The sequence below is a fragment of the Bidens hawaiensis genome, unplaced genomic scaffold (assembly GCF_021521415.1).
Source record: "Bidens hawaiensis isolate Kalapana, Puna unplaced genomic scaffold, B.hawaiensis_p1.1 tig00038150_1, whole genome shotgun sequence".
In the NCBI taxonomy this organism is placed as follows: Eukaryota; Viridiplantae; Streptophyta; class Magnoliopsida; order Asterales; family Asteraceae; genus Bidens; species Bidens hawaiensis.
In genome coordinates this window covers 13,275-38,116 of record NW_027505532.1, presented here as the reverse complement: position 1 = coordinate 38,116, position 24,842 = coordinate 13,275, and the positions used below count along the sequence as shown (strand labels likewise).

General features: G+C 36.0%; 2 protein-coding genes and 1 pseudogene across 2 annotated transcripts; 2 read left to right on the top strand and 1 right to left on the bottom strand.

Moving 5' to 3' along the window:
• The first annotated feature begins 213 nt into the window (after positions 1–213).
• LOC143613779 (polycomb group protein EMBRYONIC FLOWER 2-like) lies at positions 214–7,523 on the top strand. The gene is made up of 22 exons (XM_077087397.1): positions 214–267; positions 1,412–1,526; positions 1,763–1,910; positions 2,240–2,295; positions 2,530–2,647; positions 2,759–2,909; positions 2,997–3,056; positions 3,727–3,866; positions 4,138–4,200; positions 4,278–4,390; positions 4,854–4,918; positions 5,022–5,074; positions 5,167–5,220; positions 5,311–5,370; positions 5,461–5,507; positions 5,583–5,701; positions 5,778–5,952; positions 6,518–6,566; positions 6,675–6,758; positions 6,833–6,912; positions 6,995–7,084; positions 7,161–7,523. The coding sequence occupies exons 2-22, from the start codon at positions 1,492–1,494 to the stop codon at positions 7,348–7,350; spliced, it is 1,950 nt and encodes a 649-aa protein (XP_076943512.1). The 5' UTR covers positions 214–267; positions 1,412–1,491; the 3' UTR covers positions 7,351–7,523.
• Positions 7,524–19,653: 12,130 nt separating this feature from the next.
• Positions 19,654–20,190, bottom strand: LOC143613782 (uncharacterized). The gene has a single exon (XM_077087398.1). It carries the CDS (start codon positions 20,188–20,190, stop codon positions 19,654–19,656), a length of 537 nt encoding a protein of 178 aa, XP_076943513.1.
• Positions 20,191–20,901: 711 nt separating this feature from the next.
• On the top strand, positions 20,902–22,607 carry LOC143613781 (putative receptor-like protein kinase At5g59700 pseudogene; annotated as a pseudogene).
• The last annotated feature ends 2,235 nt before the right edge of the window (positions 22,608–24,842 follow it).

The following is a 24,842-nucleotide window of genomic DNA, read 5'->3' as shown; positions in this document are numbered from 1 at the left end:
TTTTCAATTTTTACTTCTATCTTGACTTCTTTTCTTCCAATTTTTTTTTATATTAATATTTATAGTTGACAAATTCGTACTATTAAAAATGTGTTGGTGACATAATAATAAGTCATATATGATAAACAAACATACATCTATCTATATGACATTATATGATATAACCAACAAGTCAAAGACGCCGTTGGATTTTAAACAAACAAACAAGCATCTATCTATCCTATTCCTTTTTCCCCAAAATCAAAATTAGGGTTCATAACGCTCAAGGTAATAATAATAATAATACTCTCCCAATTACGCTATCATTCTTTAATTACAGATCAATTCTTTGCTTATCGATCTCGATCAACGATTCCTATGCTCGATTATTGCAGTTGAAATAATCGGTGTTATGGTTTAGATAGATGTATCCGATGAATTGATTTTCAAGTGTTTGTTGTCTGATTCGTTAAATACATTCGATTGAAGTAGTAATTAAGGTCATAATTTGATATGTTTAAGCTTATATGTAAATTGATTGCTTCGTCAATTACACAGAATGTAATTGCATAGAATGTTTATGTTTCATGTTTAAACATTTGGTAATTTGTTAGATGTAAATTTGTTGATGTTTGATGTTTAAACAATTGGTAATATGTTAGATGCAAATATTTTTATGCTTGGTAGTTTGTTAGATCAAATATTTTTATATGTTTGGTGTTTAAAAATTTGGTAATTTGTTGGATATAAGTTTTTTAATGTTTAAACATTTGGTAATGTGTTGGATATAAATTTTTTAATGTTTAAACATTTGGTAATTTGTTGGATATAAGTTTCTTAATGTTTAAACATTTGGTAATTTGTTGGATAATATTTTGATATTTAAACATTTGGTAATATGTTAGATCTGAATTTTTTGATGCTTGATGTTTAAGCATTTGGTAATTTGTTAGATCTAAAATTTTTGTGGTTTGATGTTTAAACATATGGTAATTCGTTAGATCTGAATTTTTTGATGTTTGGTAGTTTTCTAGATCTAATTTTTTGATGTTTGAAGTTTAAACGCTTGCTAATTTTTTAGATTTAAATTTGTTGTACGGCGCAAAGTGTTTCTTTTTTTTAACAACTATTACATTAATCTAGACTGCACACGTTTTTTGAAAGGAAATTTTGGGGCGAGAAAGTCATGGTGTGATATAAGAAGAGAAACTGATGATAGAATGTGTAAATATTGGTTATACAACAATGTAGGCATTTATGTTGTAGGCTCCACATTAAAAAATGAGTGATTTACATTTTACATAATAATCACATTAAAACAGAGGAATCAAGGAGAATATTGCAAAACGTGGTGATTGTGTTATGATCGTATTCTCCTTCATGGGAAGTGTTCAATATAAACACGACTGATTCAATAGGTTATTAAATCCAGGTTTGCAGGGGCCTAAGCCGACTTTCCCCAAGTAGGTGCAGATAACTATGAAGTTGCAACCTGGCATTGTCTAAACAAACATGCCCGGCATATTCATAGCTGCTCGTGAAACCAAGTACTTATCTTGCATTACAAGCTACTTCATGTCTTCTAATTTGTGTAATTGGGGCTTCTTTAGATTGTTTATGAGATTCTTTTTGCTGTTCTATTTGTTTTCTTTCTTTTTAGGTAATCATTGAATAGGCGGACTCGTCATCTTATAATACTATGTACATATATATGTCGGTTCTTTCGAGTATCTTGTGCTTTGTTGTCAAACTCACGGAAAAAGAAACGTGTTTGCAATTGCAGTTACTCTATAAGCTCAGACCAGATGTGTCGCAACGAAGGTCGTGCTGAGTTGACCCAGGAGGAACAAGCTGCGGCTGAAGAAAGCTTGTCAGTTTATTGTAAACCTGTTGAATTATACAACATTCTTCAACGACGCGCTGTTAGAAATGTAATCATTTTTTTTATCTCTTTTTTAGTTTGGTTACATAATCGTTTATATTTAAATCCATGATTGATGCATATTACCCAGAAGTATATATTTGTGGGAGATTTGAATCTATTCTCTCTAAAACACAAGTTTTCAATGCATAAGGTACAATACACTTTGAGCATGCATTGGGGAAATATGTAATTTTGCAAGTTTAGATGGGGGTATATGAAACTGCCCTATATTTGTTGCATCTGATACAAATCAAACATTTCTCCGCTACATGCATTATATTACATGACCTTTTAAGTGTTTATGCATAAATCTGCATGTGTTGTTTTGTTTTGCAGCCCTTATTTCTTCAGAGATGTCTGCATTACAAATTACAAGCTAAGCTGAAGAAAAGGCAAGAATCGCCACATCAAACTCACAATTATTTATACTGATGACTAGATTTTGCTTTTATTATTGAATATACTGTCTAGATTTGCTCTCATCTTTTTGGGCATAAAGCTTTTAATACAAATTAGGGCTTTCTTTTCGTAATTATATTATTATCGGGTCTCACATTAATAATCCTGGTTCATCAAGTGGCCTATACAGTTTTGAAAGATATCGGTTTCGTTTTTTTGTATTGTAGGATACAAATATCAGTATCTACATCTGGTGCTACAACTTCTAACGATGGATCCCAAATTCAGACCCTTTTTCCTCTTTACGTGTTATTGGCAAGACCAGTGTCTACTACAAGTGTGGAGGTAATTACAAGTTTACACTTTCGTTATTTACTTTTCATGCTTTATTTTTTTGCTATTTTTTGTTTACTTTTTGATGCGAAATGGCTAGTTTTCTTTGTTTATATTTTTCAGACACAGACTACAGCTGTTTATCGCTTTAAGCGCGCACGTAAGTTGACGGTTTTTGGTGGGGCTGAGACAGCAAAATTTCTTCTCTCTGAGATGAATAAGTTATCGAAAGAGATCAAATCTGGATCTCTTGAGATATTGTTGGTTAGCTGTGGTATGCCATTGGTTCTAGTTTTTGTTAAATTCAGAGAATCGTTATTTTAAGTTTGTAGCGGTTTTGAGTTTTTATTTTCTGTTGCAGCTGACTCCTCAAATTCTCAGAATATTGATTTAACGGAGGATCACATGTTTTCCAACTCTTGTAGGATATTCTCTAGATGCGGAATCTTCTTACTACTTTATTATCAACGCATATGTGATAAGCGAATTTTAAGTTCATAACTTCATATATTTATGTATATATAGAGAGAGATGTTCATTACGGAAGACTAAATTATTGCGAGAACAATGCTAAATCGTTTATTTTTTTTCTATCAATAGCTCATATTTTCAAAAACTTCTTACATACATATTTATTTTATTACTTTTATTTATTTATTTATTTTTCACTTTTAAACGATCACCTACATGTGTGTAGAGATTATACCGACACATGATACACATAACCTACACATGTGTAGGTTCTACAAGTAAACAAATTTTGTTTATGTATTTTGTTAGATAGTTAAAAGAGATGGATGAACATTGCATCTAAACTATTTTTTTTTTTGTATTTTAAATTTGAAAAACGAATGATTTTTTTTCTTCTTTCTGTTCTCGCAATGAAGTGTCTTCTGCATAGAACCCTCCTCTATATTTTTGTGTGCGTGTGTATTCTTCTGTAATGGACCTCTCCCTAGATGTATATACATATATCTAATTATCTACATATATGTATTTGTATATGTATATACATTTATATGGATGCATGTATCTTAATCTCTATTTTCTGTATACTGTGAGTGTATTCTGATCTACATTTTGTGTGCCAGTGAATTGTTCGGGTTACTGTTTGTTTGGGAAGATTCCAATGGATTCACTTCATTCTTCATGGGAGAATGCTCCACCTTTAAGTTTAGGAGGGAGATCTGAAATGAAGTCGTTTGTTCATATGAAGGCCTGCTCTATGAAGGTATGCTTGCTTTGGTGTATTAAGTAAAATTGGTAAACTGAGATTGAATTGAAAATCTTATTCGTAAATCACATGTTCCACAAGATATCACATCAAAAAGTTACTGAATAAGTGTTGTTTTATAGCTAAAGTTTAGTTGTAACTGGTTAGGAATATATTGTTTTTTTAAGCTTAAAACATTCTTTTTTCAGTCTTTTACTTGCTATCTTTTTTCGTTCTCTATCTTCTATAAACTTATTTCTCACTCTTACCATGGGGTTTAATGTTGCAGTTGAGTTCTGTAAATGAGGAAAAACGTGTCTCTTTTCAGTTGCCTTATAACTCGGAAGCTGTGGTATATATGCTCTTAACCCTTTACTTCGCGGCGCATACATTTATTTTAGTTTTAATTTGATTTTGTGGTTTTTGAAGAGCATATTGCAGCAGGTACCAGTTGATATTTTCACTGAAGAATATGGGGCAAAGAATATATTGCCGTATGATGTGTACTCGTATAATGATCCTCCTCGACCTGGTGTTATGAGGTAGTTATACTTTTATGACACTTGTCTTGTAAGTTGTACCTTGTTAATTAATTGTTGATTTGTTTTTTGTTTTGTCGGGTAATTACTGGTGGATATCGATACTCGTTGGAATTTTTTTATGTTTATACCAACTAAAATAAATAAAATATGATAAGTTACATACATTTCAGAATCACCATAAACATGTTTAAAATAGTTTGTATGTAGTTTCGTGATGATTTATATTCGAAATGATAAATTCATACTTCGTAGCATACAAAATATATATTATAGCATGAAATACATATTCCAAAAAGAAGTTAATATTCCACAACTAGAATTCAGTTACTAATGCATTTATTACTTTCATAAAGTTTCTAATGATAATAGTTCCTCATTCTGAATAGTGTTACTAGATGATATTTATCTGACATATAACATTTAGTGGTAGTGTAATTACATGATGGCTTGGTTTTACTATCAGGTTGAGGGCGGGAAATGTTGTTTTCAACTACAAGTATTACAACAACACGTTGCATCGGACCGAAGGTATCGTATGGATATACTAATATAACAATTGCATGTTTCTTTATGAAAGTATAAATGTCATTTTTGATGCTTTTACTTGTGTAATATCCATTTAAATCTCCAGTCACAGAGGATTTTTCATGCCCATTCTGCTTGGTGAAATGTGCTAGTATCAAGGTAGATTTCGATTGACTTCGTTCTGTATTATTTACTCAAAGTTGACTTGCAATATTTGCATAACATGTGATTGTTTGTTGAATGTGTTTCAGGGCCTGAAATATCACTTGCCTTCATCGCATGATCTGTTTCATTTTGAGTTTTTTGTTAGTAATCAATCCATCAAAGTTCTTGTTACTAATTTTTACTTCTAAATAATTATAGTCACAAAACATAATACTATTAATATTATGCAGATTGGTGAAGAATATCAGGGTGTGATTGTATCTGTGAAAACTGACCTAAGCACCTCTGAGGTTAGTTGATATAGTCTTTGACATGATATTAATATGATGTGAATCATACAAAAATGTTTATATGGTTGACTAAAATGATGTTATTTTCAGACAATTCCTGAAAATGTTGATCCTAAACAGCAAATGTTTTCATATTGGTAAGCTTTAATTATATGAATCTTCTACACTTCATACATAATTATTTACATATTTATGGAATCTGCCTTTTACAGCCATAAATCCAGAAGACGAAGGAAACCGAAAAGCCAAACTCAAAATGCAAATAATGTGCATCCGCTTGTACTGGATTCAACAATGTCTACAGCTAGTGAGCTTATAGACAATACAGATGGTATTACTTTTATATAAGTGTGGGTCCCAGTTACTTGTTCCAATAATAATAACATTTTGTGGTTTGATAATTATAGGTATACCTGAGAACATGGAGATTGATGCGTGTAGTCCTGATGCAAGTGCCACCTGCCCTTCAGTTGCTGAACCCGAGCCTGCACAGTCAGTGCCTGAAAGTAACATTGCACCTGCACCTATGCTTCAATTTGCCAAGACAAGAAAGTTATCGGTCGAACGTTCCGACCCAAGAAAGTATGTGATTTTCTTTCTTCCTTCACCCGTTTATGCCGGTCAGGTTAAGTTTGGTCACTTTTAGTAGGGATATAAACGAGCTAAACGGCTCGTTAACTACTCGAGATCAGCTCGCTAAAAGCTCAAATCGAACTGAGCTTAAAGTCTTAAACGAGTTTAGCTTAAAAGTAAGTTGGTTTAACAAGTGAGCTTAGAATTAAGTTTGTTTAATAAACGAGCCGGAGCTTGAGTTTAATAAACGAGCCTACTATTTATATAATTTTTATTTATTATATTAACGTGTATAATAATAATAATAATAATAATAATAATAATAATAATAATAGTAATAGTAGTAGTAATAATTAAAGTGTATAAAAGTATGATAAAACATATGGTATTACACTAAAACATACCCATCATAACTAAATGAGTTGAACTTGCGACCTCTATTTTATACATAAACTTAACTACAATGAATCAATATTACCATTAAATTTGAAACGATAGTGATTCATGAACAAATGGTATATCAAAAATGCTTATCCATTTATCGGTTCTTTTTTTGTAATTCTATTTATTGCAGCCGAACCCTGTTGCAGAAGCGGCAATTTTTTCACTCACATAGAGCTCAGGTGACCATTAATCTAGTGTTTTTTATTTCTGTTAGTAGATGTATATTTTCATTCACCGTCAACAATTTAGTTATCTTTACTTTCTACTTTTGTTTTATAAAAAAAAAGCCCATGGCTTTGGAGCAAGTCTTTGCTGACCGAGACAGTGAAGACGAAGTGGATGATGATGTGGCTGATTTAGAGGACCGAAGGGTATGTTTTCCTCTCTGATTTTGTCTTTTATAATCACTTTCAGAATTGCTGACAGAAATTTCCATTTTTATCAGATGCTAGATGACTTTGTTGACGTGTCATCAGACGAAAAGCAAATGATGCACCTTTGGAACTCTTTCGTGAGGAAACAACTGTAATTCAATCTCCTAAAAAATATATAAAAATAACAAAACACGAACACGATCGATAAAAGTTGTTTTTTATGACAATGTCAGGGTGTTGGCTGATGGTCATATCCCGTGGGCGTGTGAAGCTTTCTCAAAATTACATGGTCCAGATCTGGTCGAGGCCCCGCCAGTGCTATGGTATCCTTTTATGTCTGCCTCAAATATTTTTATGGGTGTTTGTTTGGCGGTTTTTTAACATTTAGTGTTATGACAGGTGCTGGAAAATGTTTATGGTTAAATTATGGAACCATGGTCTTTTGGACTCAAGAACTTTAAATAACTGTGGTGTGATCTTGGAACAATACAAAGGTCAGAGTCAAAATCAAGGCCAATGTCAAAGTCAAAATCATGGTCAAAACCAATGCCAAAGCCAGGACGTTGATCCGATGAAAGTAGATAGGTGACTGATTCCGTGTTCCATTGTGGGGTTAAAACATTCTTTCTCTTATAATATATGCAATGTTGCGGGTCGTATAATTTTTGAAAACATAAGATATGATGTTCATCCCCATGTGGAGGTGTGGTTTATTTCGTCGTCTAAGTTCAAACTTTGTCGGTTTTGTTATATATTATTAATCTAACTATTTTCTTATGAAATTTAGGATGATATCTTAACGTCAAACACCAAATTTGTTAAAATAAAATGTAACGTTAATGTTACATAGGCAATGAGTGAGTTTTAACTAACCAACTTAGAAAATAAGTGTAAGCAATGTGTAGTAGATGGAGTCGCTATAGGGGCGTTTTGCGTCATGTAGTACAACGTCATCATAGGGACTTTTTTGACAAAAATAAAAGTGTAGTGAATGGAGTATCTTCCCCTTCAAAACTGGATGTTTAGACATCTGAAAGCGAAGACTAAAAATCTTCTGGTTCTTGTATCTCGGTGGGTCATAGTAGTAGTTTTTCATCAAACAATCGTTCGTGCTCAAACGGTCTTCAATATAATCTCTTCTTAAGACCGGGCGAGGAGAATGAAGAGATTGCATATCATTCTGCTCAAACGGTCTGCAATATAATTCTATGTCGGAGGAAGACATAGAATCCATTTTTTGCGTAGAGTATAGATATTTGTAGGATTTGTAGAGAAAAAATATGAAATTGTGTGAGAATTGTTGTAGGGTTCTTGGTTTACATATATTAAAAAAACGATTTTTTTTCTAAAGAAAGTCGTCATCAAACGGCTAGTTAGACCAAATACAACACACACCCGACGCTTTGTGGGAAGCATCCCCAACCCCAAAACATACATAGCGCCATCCCGCGCTATGGGGCCTTTTTGGGTGGACACAACTCCCATTGGCCACTACGTTTGGTCTAAAGAAGGGGTTAGCCAATCAAGATGTAAAAACAAAAATAAATAATTATGATTGGTTGACATGGGGGTGGACCACACATCTTTTAGCTTATTATGCGTTAGTCAATTGGCGAGAGGGAGGCGTTGCGCGAGGAAGTGTTATGGTCTCTTATGCATTAATGGGTGAGGTGGTAAGTGGGTGACGCCACTCCCTCACCCACAACACTTAGTCTAATAGGTAAAACAATATTTAAATATTATTTATTAGTTTTAAGTATACTAAGAATACAATAAAAAAGATAAAATACATGACTGAAAATAATATTTATAATGTTTTTAATATAAGTTAACTTAACAACCTTTAATTAACTTTTTATGTTTGATAGAGTTAGTTATGTGAACGGTCTTATGTTTGTGTATCCGTTAGCAATAAATAATCATGGTAAATGCCACCCTAAGCCACCTTTCGTTGAACTTGAGGGTGGCATTGAAAATTTGGCCTAACCTGAGGTTCGTTATGTTGTTGACGAGGAGACGGGGAATATCTGACAGGTATATCAAAGTTTTTTTTTGCTGAGCAAGTGTTTTTGTTGATGAAAGTTTTTCCTTAAATCATTTTTTTTTAATTCAATTTTATGGTTTACTAGTGATCAAGTTTGTATGTTATTAACATATTATTGATAAGTGTATTTTATAATGGTTACGGATGGGTTTTAATGCAAATTAGGTAATGCGTTGAAATTTGGTTATTATCTGTATTATTTTTTTTTTGAATTTTGAGGGTGTTAAAAATTGCAAAGCATATGGACGCAAATGGCCAATAAAACAAGGACATACAATGTCATTTCACATGTTTTTAAACAAAGAACCTGTCATTGATAGACAAAAGGACGCAAACTGGTAACTCACAGGGAAACAACATGCTCACTTTTTAAATTAGGATCACAAGTTTGTCCCGTTCATAAACCACACAGACGCAAACTATAATAACATGCTCTAGAAATTAAATAACTTCTAAATAACAAGGACCAAGTCTTAGAAATATATTACAACGAGCAACCGAATTTTATATCACAAATGAAAAATCTACTTGGATTTTTTTTTTTAAAAACGTTAATTTAATACAACTTATCGATTTTATGTGTTTGTTTATAAAAGTTATAGTTACATATAATGCTAATATAACTTATCGTTTTTATGATTTTATTTTGTTCCCGTAATCTCCTTCCTCCAACTTAAAATCCAGACAAGCATGTCAAGATATTAATTAAGTGAACATGATAACATTTCATTTATTATGACTATTTAGATTGAATGACCTAAAATCAACTAGAAGTTAAAATATGACAACGTTTAGTGCTTTAGGTTCTTACTCAGTTTTCATGTTATCCAATGTCCCAAATATGGCCCGAATTAAGTTACTTTTTAGTTATAGTTAAGTTGTACTATGTAAAATGGAAGTTAAAACCGCAAGCCACGTCATCACTTGTTTGTTTGCCCATCTCCCAGCAAAAAAAACACGAATCTTCAGTTGTCCAAGGATCCACATTAGCTAAAAACACCCATTGCAGATCGATGCTCCAATAATGAATTGTAATTGTTTCCTCTCAAGTACGAATAATTGAGAAAATATGCCGATGTTATTGTTACGTGGTTTAATAAAATGTATTTTATGCGTTGAACAAAGAATACGAGTAATTCCTAAAGAAAATTAACTTTTTAGGTTGAATTTTAATTTGTTTTTGCCCTCTTCAATTTCGTTATATTTGAACTTCATCATCTTAAGTTCTTACAAAATTATGAACATCTGTTAATTTGTCTACATCCAATTTATCAAATCTTCAGTTTCACAACTAGCTTTATTATGCAGGTGATGGGGTTAAATTTTTTGGTTTACGTTATTTAACTACGCTGCAACGTGGATCCCTTTGTTGTTTGAGGATTGATCAAGAATGTATATTCGTTGTTAGATGCGTTATGATACACTAGATTTGATCGCTTTTAAGAAAATGTTTACCCGACTTGACATTTTGACGCAGAGATTGAGTTCAAACTTTTGCATCAAACAACACTTTCATATTTAATATAGTGTGCATTGAACATAGTTTTTATTTTGAGTTAAGTGTTATTTTAGTACATGTGGTTTGTTTAATTACACAACTTTAGTACTATTTTTGAATTTATTGCAAATGGTTACCTCAGTTTTCTAAAACTTGCAACTTTAGTACTTTTATCTAACCTCGTTTATCTCTAACCATCATCATAACCACCGTAACCAGCCACCGCATTAATTTTGATTTCGTGTGTGACACAAAAACGATTTACTCGTATATAGGGTTTAACCCCAAAGGTCAACCACCATTGCTATCCATCTAACACCACCGGTTAACTACCACTGCTGCACCACGCCTCGCAATAACCACCACTAGTTAACCACCACAACCGCCGCCACCGGAAATCCATGCCACCACCACAGCCGTCGTTGGCACCACCACAAGTCCACAAATGCCCCACCACCACACCTCTCTCGTCTCAAATCCGACACATCCAAACTCGCCGCCTCCACGCTCTTCCCCTTCCCGTCGTCTTCCGTTCTTCATCATACTCAAATTCAACTAAATTAGGAGTTTTCTAGTGTTGATGAAGGTGCATATGGTGCAGGTCCATGTAAAAGTTATTGATTTGGGTGGAATTAGGGGTTTTCTAGGGTTCTTGGAGATTAATAGAATTAATAGAAATGTTAGGGTATTTTCAATGTTTTAATCACTGGTAAGCAGATTGAGATTTAGGGTTATGAAGATGCAAATGAGAACATGATTAAAGGAAAAGAGAAAGTAAATAAAATTACCAAATTACCCTTGATTTAACGAAAAAAATAAACGAGGTTAAAAAAAATTACTAAAGTTGCAAGTTTTAGAAAAATGAAGTAGCCATTTGCAATAAATTCAAAAATGGTACTAAAGTTACGTCATTAGACAAACCACATGTACTAAAATGGCACTTAACTCTTTTATTTTTTTTAATTTACCGTAACTTATGTGATGTAATGCAACGGAATGTGGTATTGCGTTATTAGACCTCTTTATCCTATAACATCAACTATGTTATATAATTTGATGTATGAAAAAGTGCATTATTGTTGGTACATGATGTCAGTAGTTCAGTATCTAGTGTCTGTAATCGTGTTAGTTGGTTTTGTTTTTGTGTTTTAGTTAAGTTGTCTCACAAGTTCGCCTGATATAAGCGACCTTGTGGACAAGCGAAGTTATTGACAACTTCGCCTAGTCTGTTAGGCGAAGTTGTCGATAACTATATATATATGGCTACGGCTTATGTTTGATAAGTTGTTCAGTACGTGTAATAGTGATTTGAATATCACGTGTTAAGGGTTGCAATACAACGTGTCTTTTGAGTATTGTAACGTGTATTCGTGTTCGGTATTAACGTAGTTTACGTCTTACGCTCGTATCGTCTTACGTAGGGATTCCGCACCTACGTACTACGAGATACTTCCGTGTAGATCCGGCTGGGAACCTACAATTGGTATCAGAGCCTTAGGCTCTTATGCTATGGTTCGAGATCTGCGTTTTGGTGTTTCTGGCACGTTTCTGATGCGTTTTTGGACGAACAGCCGCCGCAGGCGAAGTTATTGGGTTCATGCGAAGTTGTCGCTTAAATTTTAGGGTTTAGGCGAAGTTAGCAGCCAGGCGAAGTTATAGCCAGGCGAAGTTATAGCCAGGCGAAGTTAATGAGGGGCGAAGTTGACTTTTAGGCGAAGTTGACTTTTAGACGAAGTTATAGCCAGGCAAAGTTAATGAGGGGCGAAGTTGACTTTTAGACGAAGTTGACTTTTGGGCGAAGATAAAAAAAAATAAAAATAAAAAAAAAATAAAATTGTTTGGAGTTTTCGCCTGAATGGCCAGGTGTACACGATTATTGTGAGACCGAAGATGTTGTTCCGTCAACGAGTGAAACTTGGTATCTCTTGGTCTTACGTGTGAACAAATACGGGTCAACTCTGGATATGGAGTTGAAACTGTGAATGGGATGTTGATTGAAACTGGATATTGACACATATTTGGGTGTTTTTGGGCAAAGAAATTGTTGTTGTTCAAGGTTGACCAACTGAAGAAAGTCAAATTGAACTGAAGGTTTTTGTCATTACTGGATTGCGGTCAGAGCATATTATTTATGTTATTTTCAAGGCGTTCGAGAATTGGATCCTGAAACGTGATGCTTATTTATTAAAGTGAAAATTTTGGAACAAGTTGGATTTAATCGGGAATCAAAGTGTTTATGTTCTTGATCGTTATCCCTGGTGATTGAAGATGCTTCGGATTAATTAATGGTCATGTGTGTTAGATTCTGTCAATGTGGTTTTGTGATGAAATTGATCACTTGATGTTGAGTAGTTGAAGATTGAACCTTATCTTACTATACAATTCCGACGTGTTGGTGAAGTTGTGGAGAGAGCACAACTTCACGTGTTGGTGAAGTTAGAAGAACTTCACGTGATTGGTTGAGATGATTAATTAGGCACGGGGATGCATGCATGTCAAAGACCTCAATCGATATAGTCGGAGAAGCTTACACTGAAGGGGAGATCTGATATGGAAGACGCTGGGTGATTGGTAGATTTGTGAAGCTACAAGACAGTGTCAGACACGGCTGGTTGAAGACATGATGGATGTTGCATGTATTTGTGAAGTTCAAGTTTGAAGAGCACAGTGCAATCGAGTCCTACAAGAAGAAGCAAACAGAAGGTCATCAGTTAAGAGGGAGTCTGTTGGTGCATGTTTTGTAACAGATGATCTTTTGTGTTTGTTAGAATTGAGAGCAACGGTCAAAGGGGAGTCTGTTGGTGCATTTTGTGACCGTCGCTATGCAATTCTGATCAGCGGAGATGAAGTGACGAAGTTAGAACAATTTCGCTATAGGCGAAGTTATAACAACTTCGCCATAGGCGAAGTTATAACAACTTCTGCCATAAGCGAAGTTAGAACAACTTCGCCATAGGCGAAGTTAGAACAACTTCGCCTACTGGCCTAAGCCCAAGCCCGCGAAGTTGTTTTGTCTATATATATGTGTGTCTTGTTTAGAGTTAGGTATCCAGAAAGTTAGAGTTTTTGTGTGTTCAGTTCAATTGTCTAGAGAGAAACAGAGAGGGAGAGTCGTGTGGGACGGCCCGAGGTAGAGTTCACCTCGGGTCGGCCGTGTCTTTGTTTATGTTCGGTTTGTAATGTGGTTTGGTGATTATATGAAGGATCTGCAGATTTGTTTATCCCATTCAGAGATGGTGCATTTTTAAGAATGGGATATTCTGGTCCATTGGGTGACACTCAGAGACGTAAGGGATTTTTGTTGGATCAATGACGTTTTCTCATGCACGTGATGATCGTATGCATGTCGGGTCGTAAGGCTGGAACGGACGGTATGGGTGCCACGATGCAATCGGCAATGACAGCACTGACTTACAATAAGCCTTACAGCTTCAGTCAGATGGTGTTTTATGAGATAGACCGTCAGAGACGTGCGGTGGCTCGTGAAAGATTCTTGATGTATCCAAGGTTTTTACAAATGATCTTGAATCATGTAGCTCCTACGCTACCTCAGCGCCGTCCAATTCGTTATGTAGAGAGTGTCAGCAAGAGGATATTCGCACAATGCAGATCATCGAGTGCTCGAAGTAAACCAGAGATTCGTCCACGACATACTCCGCTATTTGGTTATTTGATCAACCCGGCGTATGTTGCTCCTCGTGGAGACGAGTTTCGGGATCCGGCACCGCAACAGGCTGTTGTTTCTCAACCACCACCTGTGGTACAGCAAGCATTGCCTGCTGCTCCTGTTGCGGCACCGGAGGAACAGGTAGACCTTGAAGCTGCTTTTGGTGGCCAAGGATTTTTTGATATGGAACGAGTTGATCCTGAGGCAGAGGTTCAGGTCTCAGTAGCAGAGGTTTCGGGTGTTGATGTGTCGATGGTAGCTACGTCTGTAGCTGATTCTGAAAGAACCGACTCTGACTCCTCAGCTGATGATGTAGCTGATGCAAGACAGATTCTGGTCGCCCAAGAAAGAATTCATTGAAAAAGAAAGAAAGATACAGATGACAGTGAATCTGATTTTGAGGAGGAGTTAGGTCGTTTGATTCGTCGATCGAAAAGGGCTAGAACGGGTGAAGGCTCGGGAGCTGGTGAAAGCTCGAGGGTGGTTCGTTTCTCTCCACCCGCTTTATCTGGTATGACTATGGTCCCTGCATCCATGACTGGGACAGGACCAATCACCTCAGATGTTCCCGTGATATCTACATCATCTTCCTTTGGCATTCCACCCACTACTTTTCAGTTTTCGGCTCCAGAAATTGTTTCCTTGCCACCTCCTACTCTTACTCCATCGGAGGTTGTGGCATGATTTGTTGAGTCGACTGTGGTTGCCACCGCGGGATTATCCGTTACAATACCACCTGCGGTTACTTTTCAGTCTGTTTCTGATGTTCCGACTACTTTGGGAATCCCTCCACCGTATGCTCAAGACATTTCTCATATGAGGTTTGATTTTGATGCAAATTTATCTGACTCGGACAGAATAGCAGCTCTTGAAAGGGTCGTGGCAGAACAGTCGAGAATAAACCTGATCCAGACTCACGCTATTCAGCGCCTTGTTGCAGAGAATCAGATTTAGTCGTCCCTCCTGGTTGAGCACGGTAAACTTTTTGATGCCTTGAAACAGTTCTTAGCATCTCAGGGGGAGACGAGCTGCAAGGGCGATGAGTTGAGGACGAAGAAGAATAATGATAGAGACGATGATCCCAATGCATCGAAAGATGCAGGTGGTGAGTTGCCAAGAACTGAACAAGCTCTTGGGACTTCCACATCTCAGGGGGAGTCAGCTGGTGCAACAGGTGGATCAGGGGGTGATGATGAGGAGATGTTGGATGATGATACTGTGGGTGACGACGATGTGTTACCGTTTGAAGAGATTGAGAAAATAGGAGCCGAGATTGTGATTGACAATGAGGCTGAAGAGGGAGAGATTGTGGAGGAAAATGTTGAGCATGAGATTCCGGAAGTTGATAAGTCAAATATGGGTCATGATATGGGAAGTGACGAGACTGAATGGGAAGAGCAGCCGAGATGGAAAGAAGGCTACGCTCAATGGTTCGTAAAGACAAAGAAACCAGCGGTTCCAACTATGTTTAAGAAGAGTTATAATATCAAAGGGTATGCTGAATCGAAGAAGGGGATTATATGCTGGTTATATGATGAGCAGTTGAGGCTGTTTGTGATTAAACGTTTTGACGGAGTTCAGTACTTCAAAAGGTTGCTGAGATCATTGAATACCTTGCCGGATTGTGAGGTGAAGGATTTAGCCAAGTTGGGGTTGATAAACAGGAGTGATGCTAATATGGCTAGGATTATTGGGAAGATCGTTTGGAAAGAAAGTATAAAAGATAAAAAGTTCGAGTTGTTAAAACCGCAGAAAGGGAAGCTTGTTGAAGATAAAGATAGAGGAATGAGAGCTGATGGCAAACCTTGGATGATAATGAAGTATAAGCCTATCCGGTGTTTGAAAGAAGTACCGATGAAACTAATGCCCAAGGATGTCCTAAAGAGTCTGAAATGGTGGTATGTCGACAGTCAAACAGCTGAAGCGGTCATGGAGGATGAAGATGAACAAGAGGTGCTGAGAGTGTATGATCCTATGCACTTGGTGAATTTGTCTCAAGCTGATTTGCAGGTGCTGAACGAGAAAAAGATATTCTATATTCCTGCATGGAAAGAAGAAGCCAAGAAATACCAGAGAGTTGTCTCTGTCTGTGTAAGACAGGGAGTTCATGCTTGAAGACGGGAGAGACAAGATTTTGGGATTACAAGACAAGTGATTGAAGATAGAGATATGAAGCTACTGCCAAGGGGGAGTCTGTTGGTACATGATGTCAGTAGTTCAGTATCTAGTGTCTGTAATCGTGTTAGTTGGTTTTGTTTTTGTGTTTTAGTTAAGTTGTCTCACAAGTTCGCCTGATATAAGCGAACTTGTGGACAAGCGAAGTTATTGACAACTTCGCCTAGTCTGTTAGGCGAAGTTGTCGATAACTATATATATTTGGCTACGGCTTATGTTTGATAAGTTGTTCAGTACGTGTAATAGTGATTTGAATATCACGTGTTAAGGGTTGCAATACAACGTGTCTTTTGAGTATTGTAACGTGTATTCGTGTTCGGTATTAACGTAGTTTACGTCTTACGCTCTTATCGTCTTACGTAGGGATTCCGCACCTACGTACTACGAGATACTTCCGTGTAGATCCGGCTGGGAACCTACAATTATTAAAACTAGGAGTTAAGTGCCATTTTAGTACCTGTGGTTTGACCAACTACACAACTTTGTACCTATTCTTTATTTTGTGCAGATGGCTACCTTAGTTTCAAAAAACTTGCAATTTTAGTACTTTTTTCTAGCTTCGTTTATTTTATCCGTTAAATCAGAGGTAATCTGGTAATTTCGTTATAAACAATACCATAAATAAGAATTTCATTTATATAACAAAACTTAAAAATTACATGAACCAATTATACAAATTACATTTTATCACAAAGTAAACATCCATATCCACCGATACCCATTCCCACCTTACCGGAAAACCACCACCGATGGCACACATTACACTCACTTTCTCTCTCTAAACAAAAGAATTTACTAAAACAACATAATAAGAATCCAATACACCGATCTCTAGATCAATATCTGGCGTTGCCGTGGTCGAAGTTCCGGGCATAACTACTGGAGTTATACCGAATAGTCTGAGGAAGTCCGACTTTATCAAATCTAACAATCTTTTGGATCTCAGATCTAACCTTGTGGAACACCATAATAATAACATGATGCTTCTTCCTTTGCTGTTACTATTATTATTATTATTATTATTATTATTATTATTATTATTATTATTATTATTATGGTGTTGGTTAAACTCCAGATTTGGAGCGAACACGGGTTTCCGGGATAGTATCCAACCCCACCCCCAGCCCCACCAGGTCCTGATGGAAGTGGAAGCAGATTCACCCATTGAAGACACAGATTTGGAGTGGCGTAAGGCCCATGCGGTGGTGGAAGAAGGCTGGATCCGTAATGAGACAGAGGAGAGGCGATGACGGATGCTGGCTGTTACGGAGTTGGGGTCGGGTTGGTGGGAAATGGAGAGATGGGTTCTGGTGTAACATGGTTGGAATTGAATTGAGAGAAAGAAAGTTGGAATGGAATTGAGAAATTGAGAAATAAAGATGAACTCAGGTTTTGAGGGAAAATTAATAAAGATGTGAAAGATATGATGGAATTTTGGGTAGGGTTTTGAAGAATGGGGGAATTGGAGCAGTGAATAAGGTTGTTGGATTTTATGATAATGAAAAGGGATTTTATGTAAAAAATACCACTCATTTAAATAAGAAATTACGTAAATACCCCTGACATAACGGATAAAATAAACAGAGTTATAAGTACAAAAAATGCAAGTTTTTTGAAACTGAGGTAGCCATCTGCACAAAATAAAGAATAGGTACCAAAGTTGCGTAGTTGGCTAAACCACAGGTACTAAAATGACACTTAACTCTAAAACTAGTGTGTTGATAATTTTGGATTCTAAGTCATAAGTCAATGAACTTGATGGACCAATATTATTGACAAGTGGATTAGATCATAGGTGGTTATGTTTCCTAATTATAATATATTTTCTAGGTAGATTGTAATTAAAATTGATAATGTCTTGACTAAAAAAAATATTGTTAGTATATAAAAACCGAGTTATGGTTTGACATTGAATCGCAACCGAGTAATGGTTTATCAAGAGAGACACAAGTTATGTGTAATAGAGGTTTTAGAGGCATATAATTCTTCTGCAATATATTGAAAGTTATTTAATATTCCTTTTGTGTATGTTTTCACTTTGGTGAGTTAAATGATTATATCAAGAGGAAGACCTAACCCTACACGTAGGTTTGATTAAAATTTCCCTAAACCCAATTAAAATACTTCATAAAATCCCCCTAATATTCCTTTGTCTGCTTGTTGATAAACATCTTCTTCCTCAATCCTCAAATTGATTGATCATAGATAAATACAAGGACTTGTAGCTCCCGGCCATAATATACGTCCAATCCAAAATTATTTATGTATTTGTGAGCTGGAAATTAATTTCATTTTTGATTTCAGATCATGAACATGAGTTCAAAATTTGAACTGAATTTAAAAACGAAAACATTAAGGTTTGTTAGGGAATGTTTTAATGAAGTGTCTTAATTGGGTTTATGGGAATTTTAATCAAAACTACGTAGTTTTGATAGGTTTTACGTGTAAGATTAGGTGTCTCACAACACCGTATTTCCTTTCCCCTATCTTTAAAGCGTAATTGTAATCACGCTTAACAATCTAAAATGCTTCAAGTCGAAACCGTGAACCCCTTTTTCTAAACGGGTCGGGTTCGGGTCCCAACGGGTTCGTCGGATGACCCGTTTAACCCCATTTAGTTTTTGAAAATGTGTTTTACGTAAAAAAAACTTGAATTAAGTTATTCCTCTCGTCCAGTAGAGCTTTGCGAAACTGTAAAGCCAATGAAAGGGCGAAAAGAATACAAAAAAAAAATGCATCGATCAGATTACATCAATTTGTTTAGTGACTGATGTGGCCTAAGATGTTACGTCTGCTTGGTTTGTAACCGTCTTTTTGGTTTTCCTATTGTATTTGTAGAAGATGGCCACTTTTTGGTTTATGCTCTAACTTTGCTGCTTTAGAGTAAAAGATATCCTAGCAATAACAAGGGATGACTCACAAACAACAACTGCAAAAGGACAGATCAGCTAAAGAATTAGGATACAAAAACAATACACTAAGGCATTCACAAGCATAAACAGGAGTGAGCGACACCAAGAAATCCAGTTACCCAGGCTAGGATGCAACATCAAGACAAATAGCCTTTGCAACAATGCGGCCCGCTAACTGGACGTAGTAAATATATAACCTCTCTGCTAAAAAACTAGATATCGTATCAGCAGGACATTCTTTTGTAAACAAACTACGATATAACCATGGTAAAAGTAACGCTGAACTATTACATCGAAACCACAACTCCATGCAGTGGCGAATCCAGAAAATTTAGCCAGTGGGTGCAAAAAAAAAGTTCAAGCTAGATTTCGTCAATTCAAACTAAAACAAGTCAAATCAAAATAGATTGGTTCAAACCGAAACGGGTTGAGTCAAAAATTTACATTAAACAAATTACGTACAGAAATTTAAACAATAAATTTCATTAATGATAAACAAAATACATATTACAATTGACCTCTACGTGATTTCATCTTTTGAAAACGGCCAATTAAGGTTCATTCGTAACACTTAAAAGTGCTTTTTTTTCAACACTTCAAATTACACAAATATTCAAAAAATCTTCACCAATTCGATTACGTAAATTTGTCTTCATGATCTTCATTGCCGAAAAACATCTCTCAATTGTTACAGTTGCAATAGGCAAAACTAATGTTAGCTTTAATAATCGATAAATCAAATGAAAAGAGATATGTTTCATTGTTTCCACCATAACTCTAGCAATACCTTTTAGATTAGCAAATCTTTCATCTTTTCGCACACTATCAATGCACAAACCAAGTTGAGATGCAAGAACAATTTTGTCCGAATTATCAAAATCGTATGGATAAAACTCACACAATCTCATTAACTCTGATGCATCAAACTTGGAAAATAAATCATACATATTGAAAGCCAACATGTTTTGAAGTAAATTCGTGTTAATCTCATTAAAGTGATTACCAAATTCTTGAATTTTCATATCGAGAACACTATTGAAACAATCAGAATTATAATAATGTTGATTGGTGATTGTGTACCTTTGTCTTTTGGGTCTATAACCAGTGTCATCGACAACATGTGAAGCCGCCATCACCCTAATCTGTTCACCTCCCAATAATTCCAAATTTTCAATTAAAGTGGTTGAACAATTAACTAATATGGGCTTAGAATTTTAAAAGTTAAGTTTGGGACACTAAAAAAATTATAGATGTGTCACTAAATTTTTTTTGAATGGTCACTTGGGTCTTTGGACCTAATATATTACAAATTTATAAAAGAAACCGTAGACTTAAGTGGGTGCAAACGCCCCCCTCCCTGGCTAAACATTGAATCTGCCCTGACTCCATGGATGATCCAGTCTCTAAATTTTTGTTTTGGAAGCCTATAAATATAAAAATAAAAACAATAGTTGTTAATATCATATGGCAACGATGATGACATTCTTATTGCCTATAAATAATTCATTGCTCTTGTCTTCTTTCTTTTGCAACTTAGCAACATATTTTGTTGAACCTGTCAACCCAGAAACTTGATTCGTGGTTTAACACCACAGAGTGTTTTAACATATCTTAATTTCGATTTTAAGTCCAAACAAGAGTGGTTGATATTACGTGTCACGACTTGATAGTGAAGATTGACCGGGTCTCTTACCCTACTGGCTTATCATCATGTATAAATAATTCACATGGAGCTCCCAGTACCATCAATCCACCATCTCATTCTAATTACATTTCGTTTCATTTGCATCAAGATCATGTCCCTGATTCTAGAAAGGCCTTGCAAAGAATACCCCTTCCGTATGATGCAAAGGGCTACCGAAGATTTTGATGAGTCAAAACTCATCGGAAAAGGAGGGTTCGGTAAAGTATACAGGGGTATGCTTTATACCGGAGGGAATATGACTCCTGTGGCCATTAAACGTTTGAAACCGGGATCAAAACAAGGCGTTCAACAGTTCCATACAGAAATCAAGATGCTTTCAATGTGTCGTCACACTCACCTTGTGACACTAATGGGATATTGTAATGAGTACGAAGAGATGATCCTAGTGTACGAGTATATGTCGAGTGGTAATCTTGCTACTTGAAGAAACGTGGATCGGCTCACTAGTAGACGATCAACTTTCCTCGGGTATGAGTATGCTATATCACCGATGGTTCTCCGGAGTATGAATTCTTCCACTTAAAAAACGAGCAGCACCGTGAACTTACCCCTCAGAAAGGGACAGAGGGGTCCTCTTTGGGGTAACCCTCCGGTGTGAGAATAAGAGATTGTAGGAGAAGATAATAATAATCTGGGATTGAGTAAGGATTTAGAGTGTATTTTCTTGCTTACCTCCCCTTGTGGAGGTGGTGTGGTATTTATAGTGTTAGGGTTTCCAATGATTGGGCTCAGATCCCATTAGGGCCATTTTGGCCTCCTCCTATTGCTTCGCGCCACGTGTCCTTAGGACACCTGGTGCTTTTTCATTGATTATTCTCCGACCAAGGTATTTCACCTGACCCATGTGCAATCACGTGGTAGCACATGGGTTTTGCTGAGTTGTCCACCTTTCATTTGCAACTGTCAACATCAGCATATTCTTTATTCCTTAAAGGATACCTTCTGGAAGGTTGTCTGATGAGCACAATCAGGGTTGTCCTTATCCTGATTTGGATAAGGACGAGGTTGATTATGTGCATGTGTGATATGCGCCTATCCTGAGGATGTGCGAGGTCTTCTCTTTATTCTCACGCGCAGATGTTTCATGCGCAGATGTGATATGCGCAAGCATATGTAATATGCGTGAGCATATGTGATATGCGCCACGCGCAGATGCGCCACGCGCAGATGTGATATGTGTGAGCATATATGATGCGTGAGCATATGTGATATGCGCCACGCGCAGATGTGATATGCGTGAGCATATATGGTGCGTGAGCATGTGATACGCGTGAGCATATGTGATGCGTGAGCATATGTGATATGCGCCATGTGCATAGGTTTTGGCTTTGTGCCTTCATGACATCTTGATTTCAAGCCTCTTGTCTATATCTTGTGGGTTGACCCGCCCCGCTCGATGTTAAGGCGGGTGCATACCTCTTCACTACTCAACTATTTACTTTTGCCAACTCCAGTTTGAGATGGGAGCAACGCCTTAACATATGCATTCAGGCCGCACGTGCATTGCAGTATCTACACACCGGACACTCATATGCAGTCATTCATCTTGATGTAAAGTGTGCTAACATTTTATTAGACGAGAATATGAGTGCTAAAATATCAGATATGGGATTATCAACAATCATGCAGGCAAACCAGCACGAAGCGGTAACAACTTTTGTTCAGGGTACTCGGGGATACATAGATCCTCATTACAGCAAATCCCACAAATGTTCAACCAAAACAGACGTATATGCTTTTGGTGTGGTACTGTTGGAGCTTTTGACCGGGACACATGTCACTGGTGGTTGGACCATCCCAGATCCGGATGTCACCGATCTGGCCAATTGGATCCAACAAAGATAAGTTATGGAACTTTTAATCAAATCATTGATCCAAGTATTGTGCATGAAGTTGCTCCAAACTGTAGAAACAGTTTTGCAAAAATCATAAGTAAATCTTTGCAAAATGATCCTGGGAAACGACCTATTATGTCTGCTGTTGTGGCCCAGCTTGAGGATGCATTTGCAATGCAAACTGGCACAAATCCGTCATCATCCATAATCGATGGTGATCTTCATGGATACTTTAACGGATTCACGGACACCAACTCCGATTATCCTTCTGTAGACCATAATATATTCAGCACAAATGCCAATTCCTATGATCCTTCGGAGCCTATTCCGATTATCTTCAAGGAGACCATAATATATATAGCAGCACTGACGCCAATTCCAAAGCCTCAAAGACTCGTGATTTTTTCAATGCATCCCAACTAACAAGCCGGTTGCGAGCTGCTACAATATTGGAGGACCAGATGAAATCACTCCAACCTACTAGAAGCACATGTGAGCATATGCTTTTAAAATAACGCATCTCTGTTAATGACTTTTCCAACACTAGTTTATTTACTTACTTAATATTCAAGCAAAACACACGTTTGACACCGGAAAATTAGAATAGAGTTCTATAAATTTAGTATACCCAGTTACATTAGTCACAAAACATTAAATTATTAAAAGAAAAAAAAATAAACGATTTATATTTTTAGTTTTGTATTTATAAATACATTTTTTTTGATATTTACATACAACCATCAATATATCAAAATGACTTACGGAAGTGTAGGCTCTTACAAACAAATAAAATTTGCTCGCTTCTATTTAGTTTCTTTTCTCTAAGTGAGTAAACAATCTATTTCAATCGTTTTCCTAGAGCAATTACTTACATTAATTGGAGTCGGTCTCGATTTTTTTTTCTCAATCTTTAAATTTGAGAGATTTCTTTAATTTGTTCTTATTCATCTGAACCTCCACCTTCAGATTTGTAAAACTTTTCTATTGAATGTTTATATATAGGTTTAACAAATGTTATTACACCATATATAGAAAGACAAATATATAGATAGACATGGAGAATGGGATATGAAAGATTAAAAGATATAGAGATAAAATTAAAGACATGGTTGTTGAAGATTGAGACATGGGTTTTATTTAGAAAGCTCTTACATAGAAGAAAAATTAATGTTCAAAATTGAATTCAGTGTTTTTGTTTTTCTTGCATGTTCCCACTTCTTGAAATGGATAAAATAAGAAAAACTGTATATAGAAACCTTTTCCATGGCCACTATGTCTACCTTTGCCAATTATGCATCTATATATAAATAAAAGAGCACTATAGCAAGTTATATATTTTGTAACATACAAGTGCTCTTTTATGTTGAGAAGGATTGTTATCTTTTATGGCTAGCGGAATATGACTTCCTTTTCCTTTGCAACAGCGGTAATCCCATCTTATCCGTTCCTCCCTAGTCCTCAAGTCGTATTACCTAAAAAAGTTATTGGCTTGTTTCAGAAAAAAGGGAAGTCGCGGTCTGCACAGTGATGAATATGTGCCAACATATCGAAAGTGCATGAGTGATGAGAACAGGCTTACATGGATCCTCTCAGTACTTATGTCATGTATGTGTTTTAGTATGACACTTATGTGATTATGAGAATGCTAATAATTGTATTTCTTGATTCTCTTAACTAGATTTTGTGTGTACTATAGATATTGCAATAAAACTTTTCTTTCTTGGTTTCATTTAAAGATACTGTTGATTTCATTTTCTAAAGTACACTACATTTATTATAATAACCTATGATCAAATTGTTTCGTGATAATCATCATTTCATCACCAATACAATATATGAGTATAACTGAATTTCTGGTAACTAACAATCCATTCAAAATGCATGTTATTGTAATTCATTTAGCAAAACATATCTAATAAATACAGGGGCTGATTATCAAAATAGACATCTCTAATTTAGTCTACAATTTTTCAATAATTAAATTTTTGTTCAATAAACAAGTGACACATCCGCGAAGCTGGCTAAACTTAGCCGCCACTTTATGGACACAGAATTTTATGAAAAGTAAACGAGACCCATCTTTAGTCATAAAAATTCGACACGTGTCAAATGCGGTTAAACTTGCATACATCTATGGTTATTTAGCCTACATCCTTGAATTTTAGCCGGCTTCGGGATATGTGTCTATTCACTTAACCGACTCCATATATTTCTTTTTAGCCGGCTCCAACTCGGCTTGTAGGCT

Excerpts from the sequence above, each read along its gene's own strand:
- LOC143613779 (XM_077087397.1), top strand. The coding sequence starts at position 1,492 with ATGCCCGGCATATTCATAGCTGCTCGTGAAACCAA. Across the intron at positions 1,911-2,239 it reads AACGACGCGCTGTTAGAAAT|CCCTTATTTCTTCAGAGATG; the intron begins GTAATCATTTTT and ends TTTGTTTTGCAG. Across the intron at positions 6,759-6,832 it reads CTGATTTAGAGGACCGAAGG|ATGCTAGATGACTTTGTTGA; the intron begins GTATGTTTTCCT and ends CATTTTTATCAG.
- LOC143613782 (XM_077087398.1), bottom strand. The coding sequence starts at position 20,190 with ATGGCGGCTTCACATGTTGTCGATGACACTGGTTATAGACCCAAAAGA.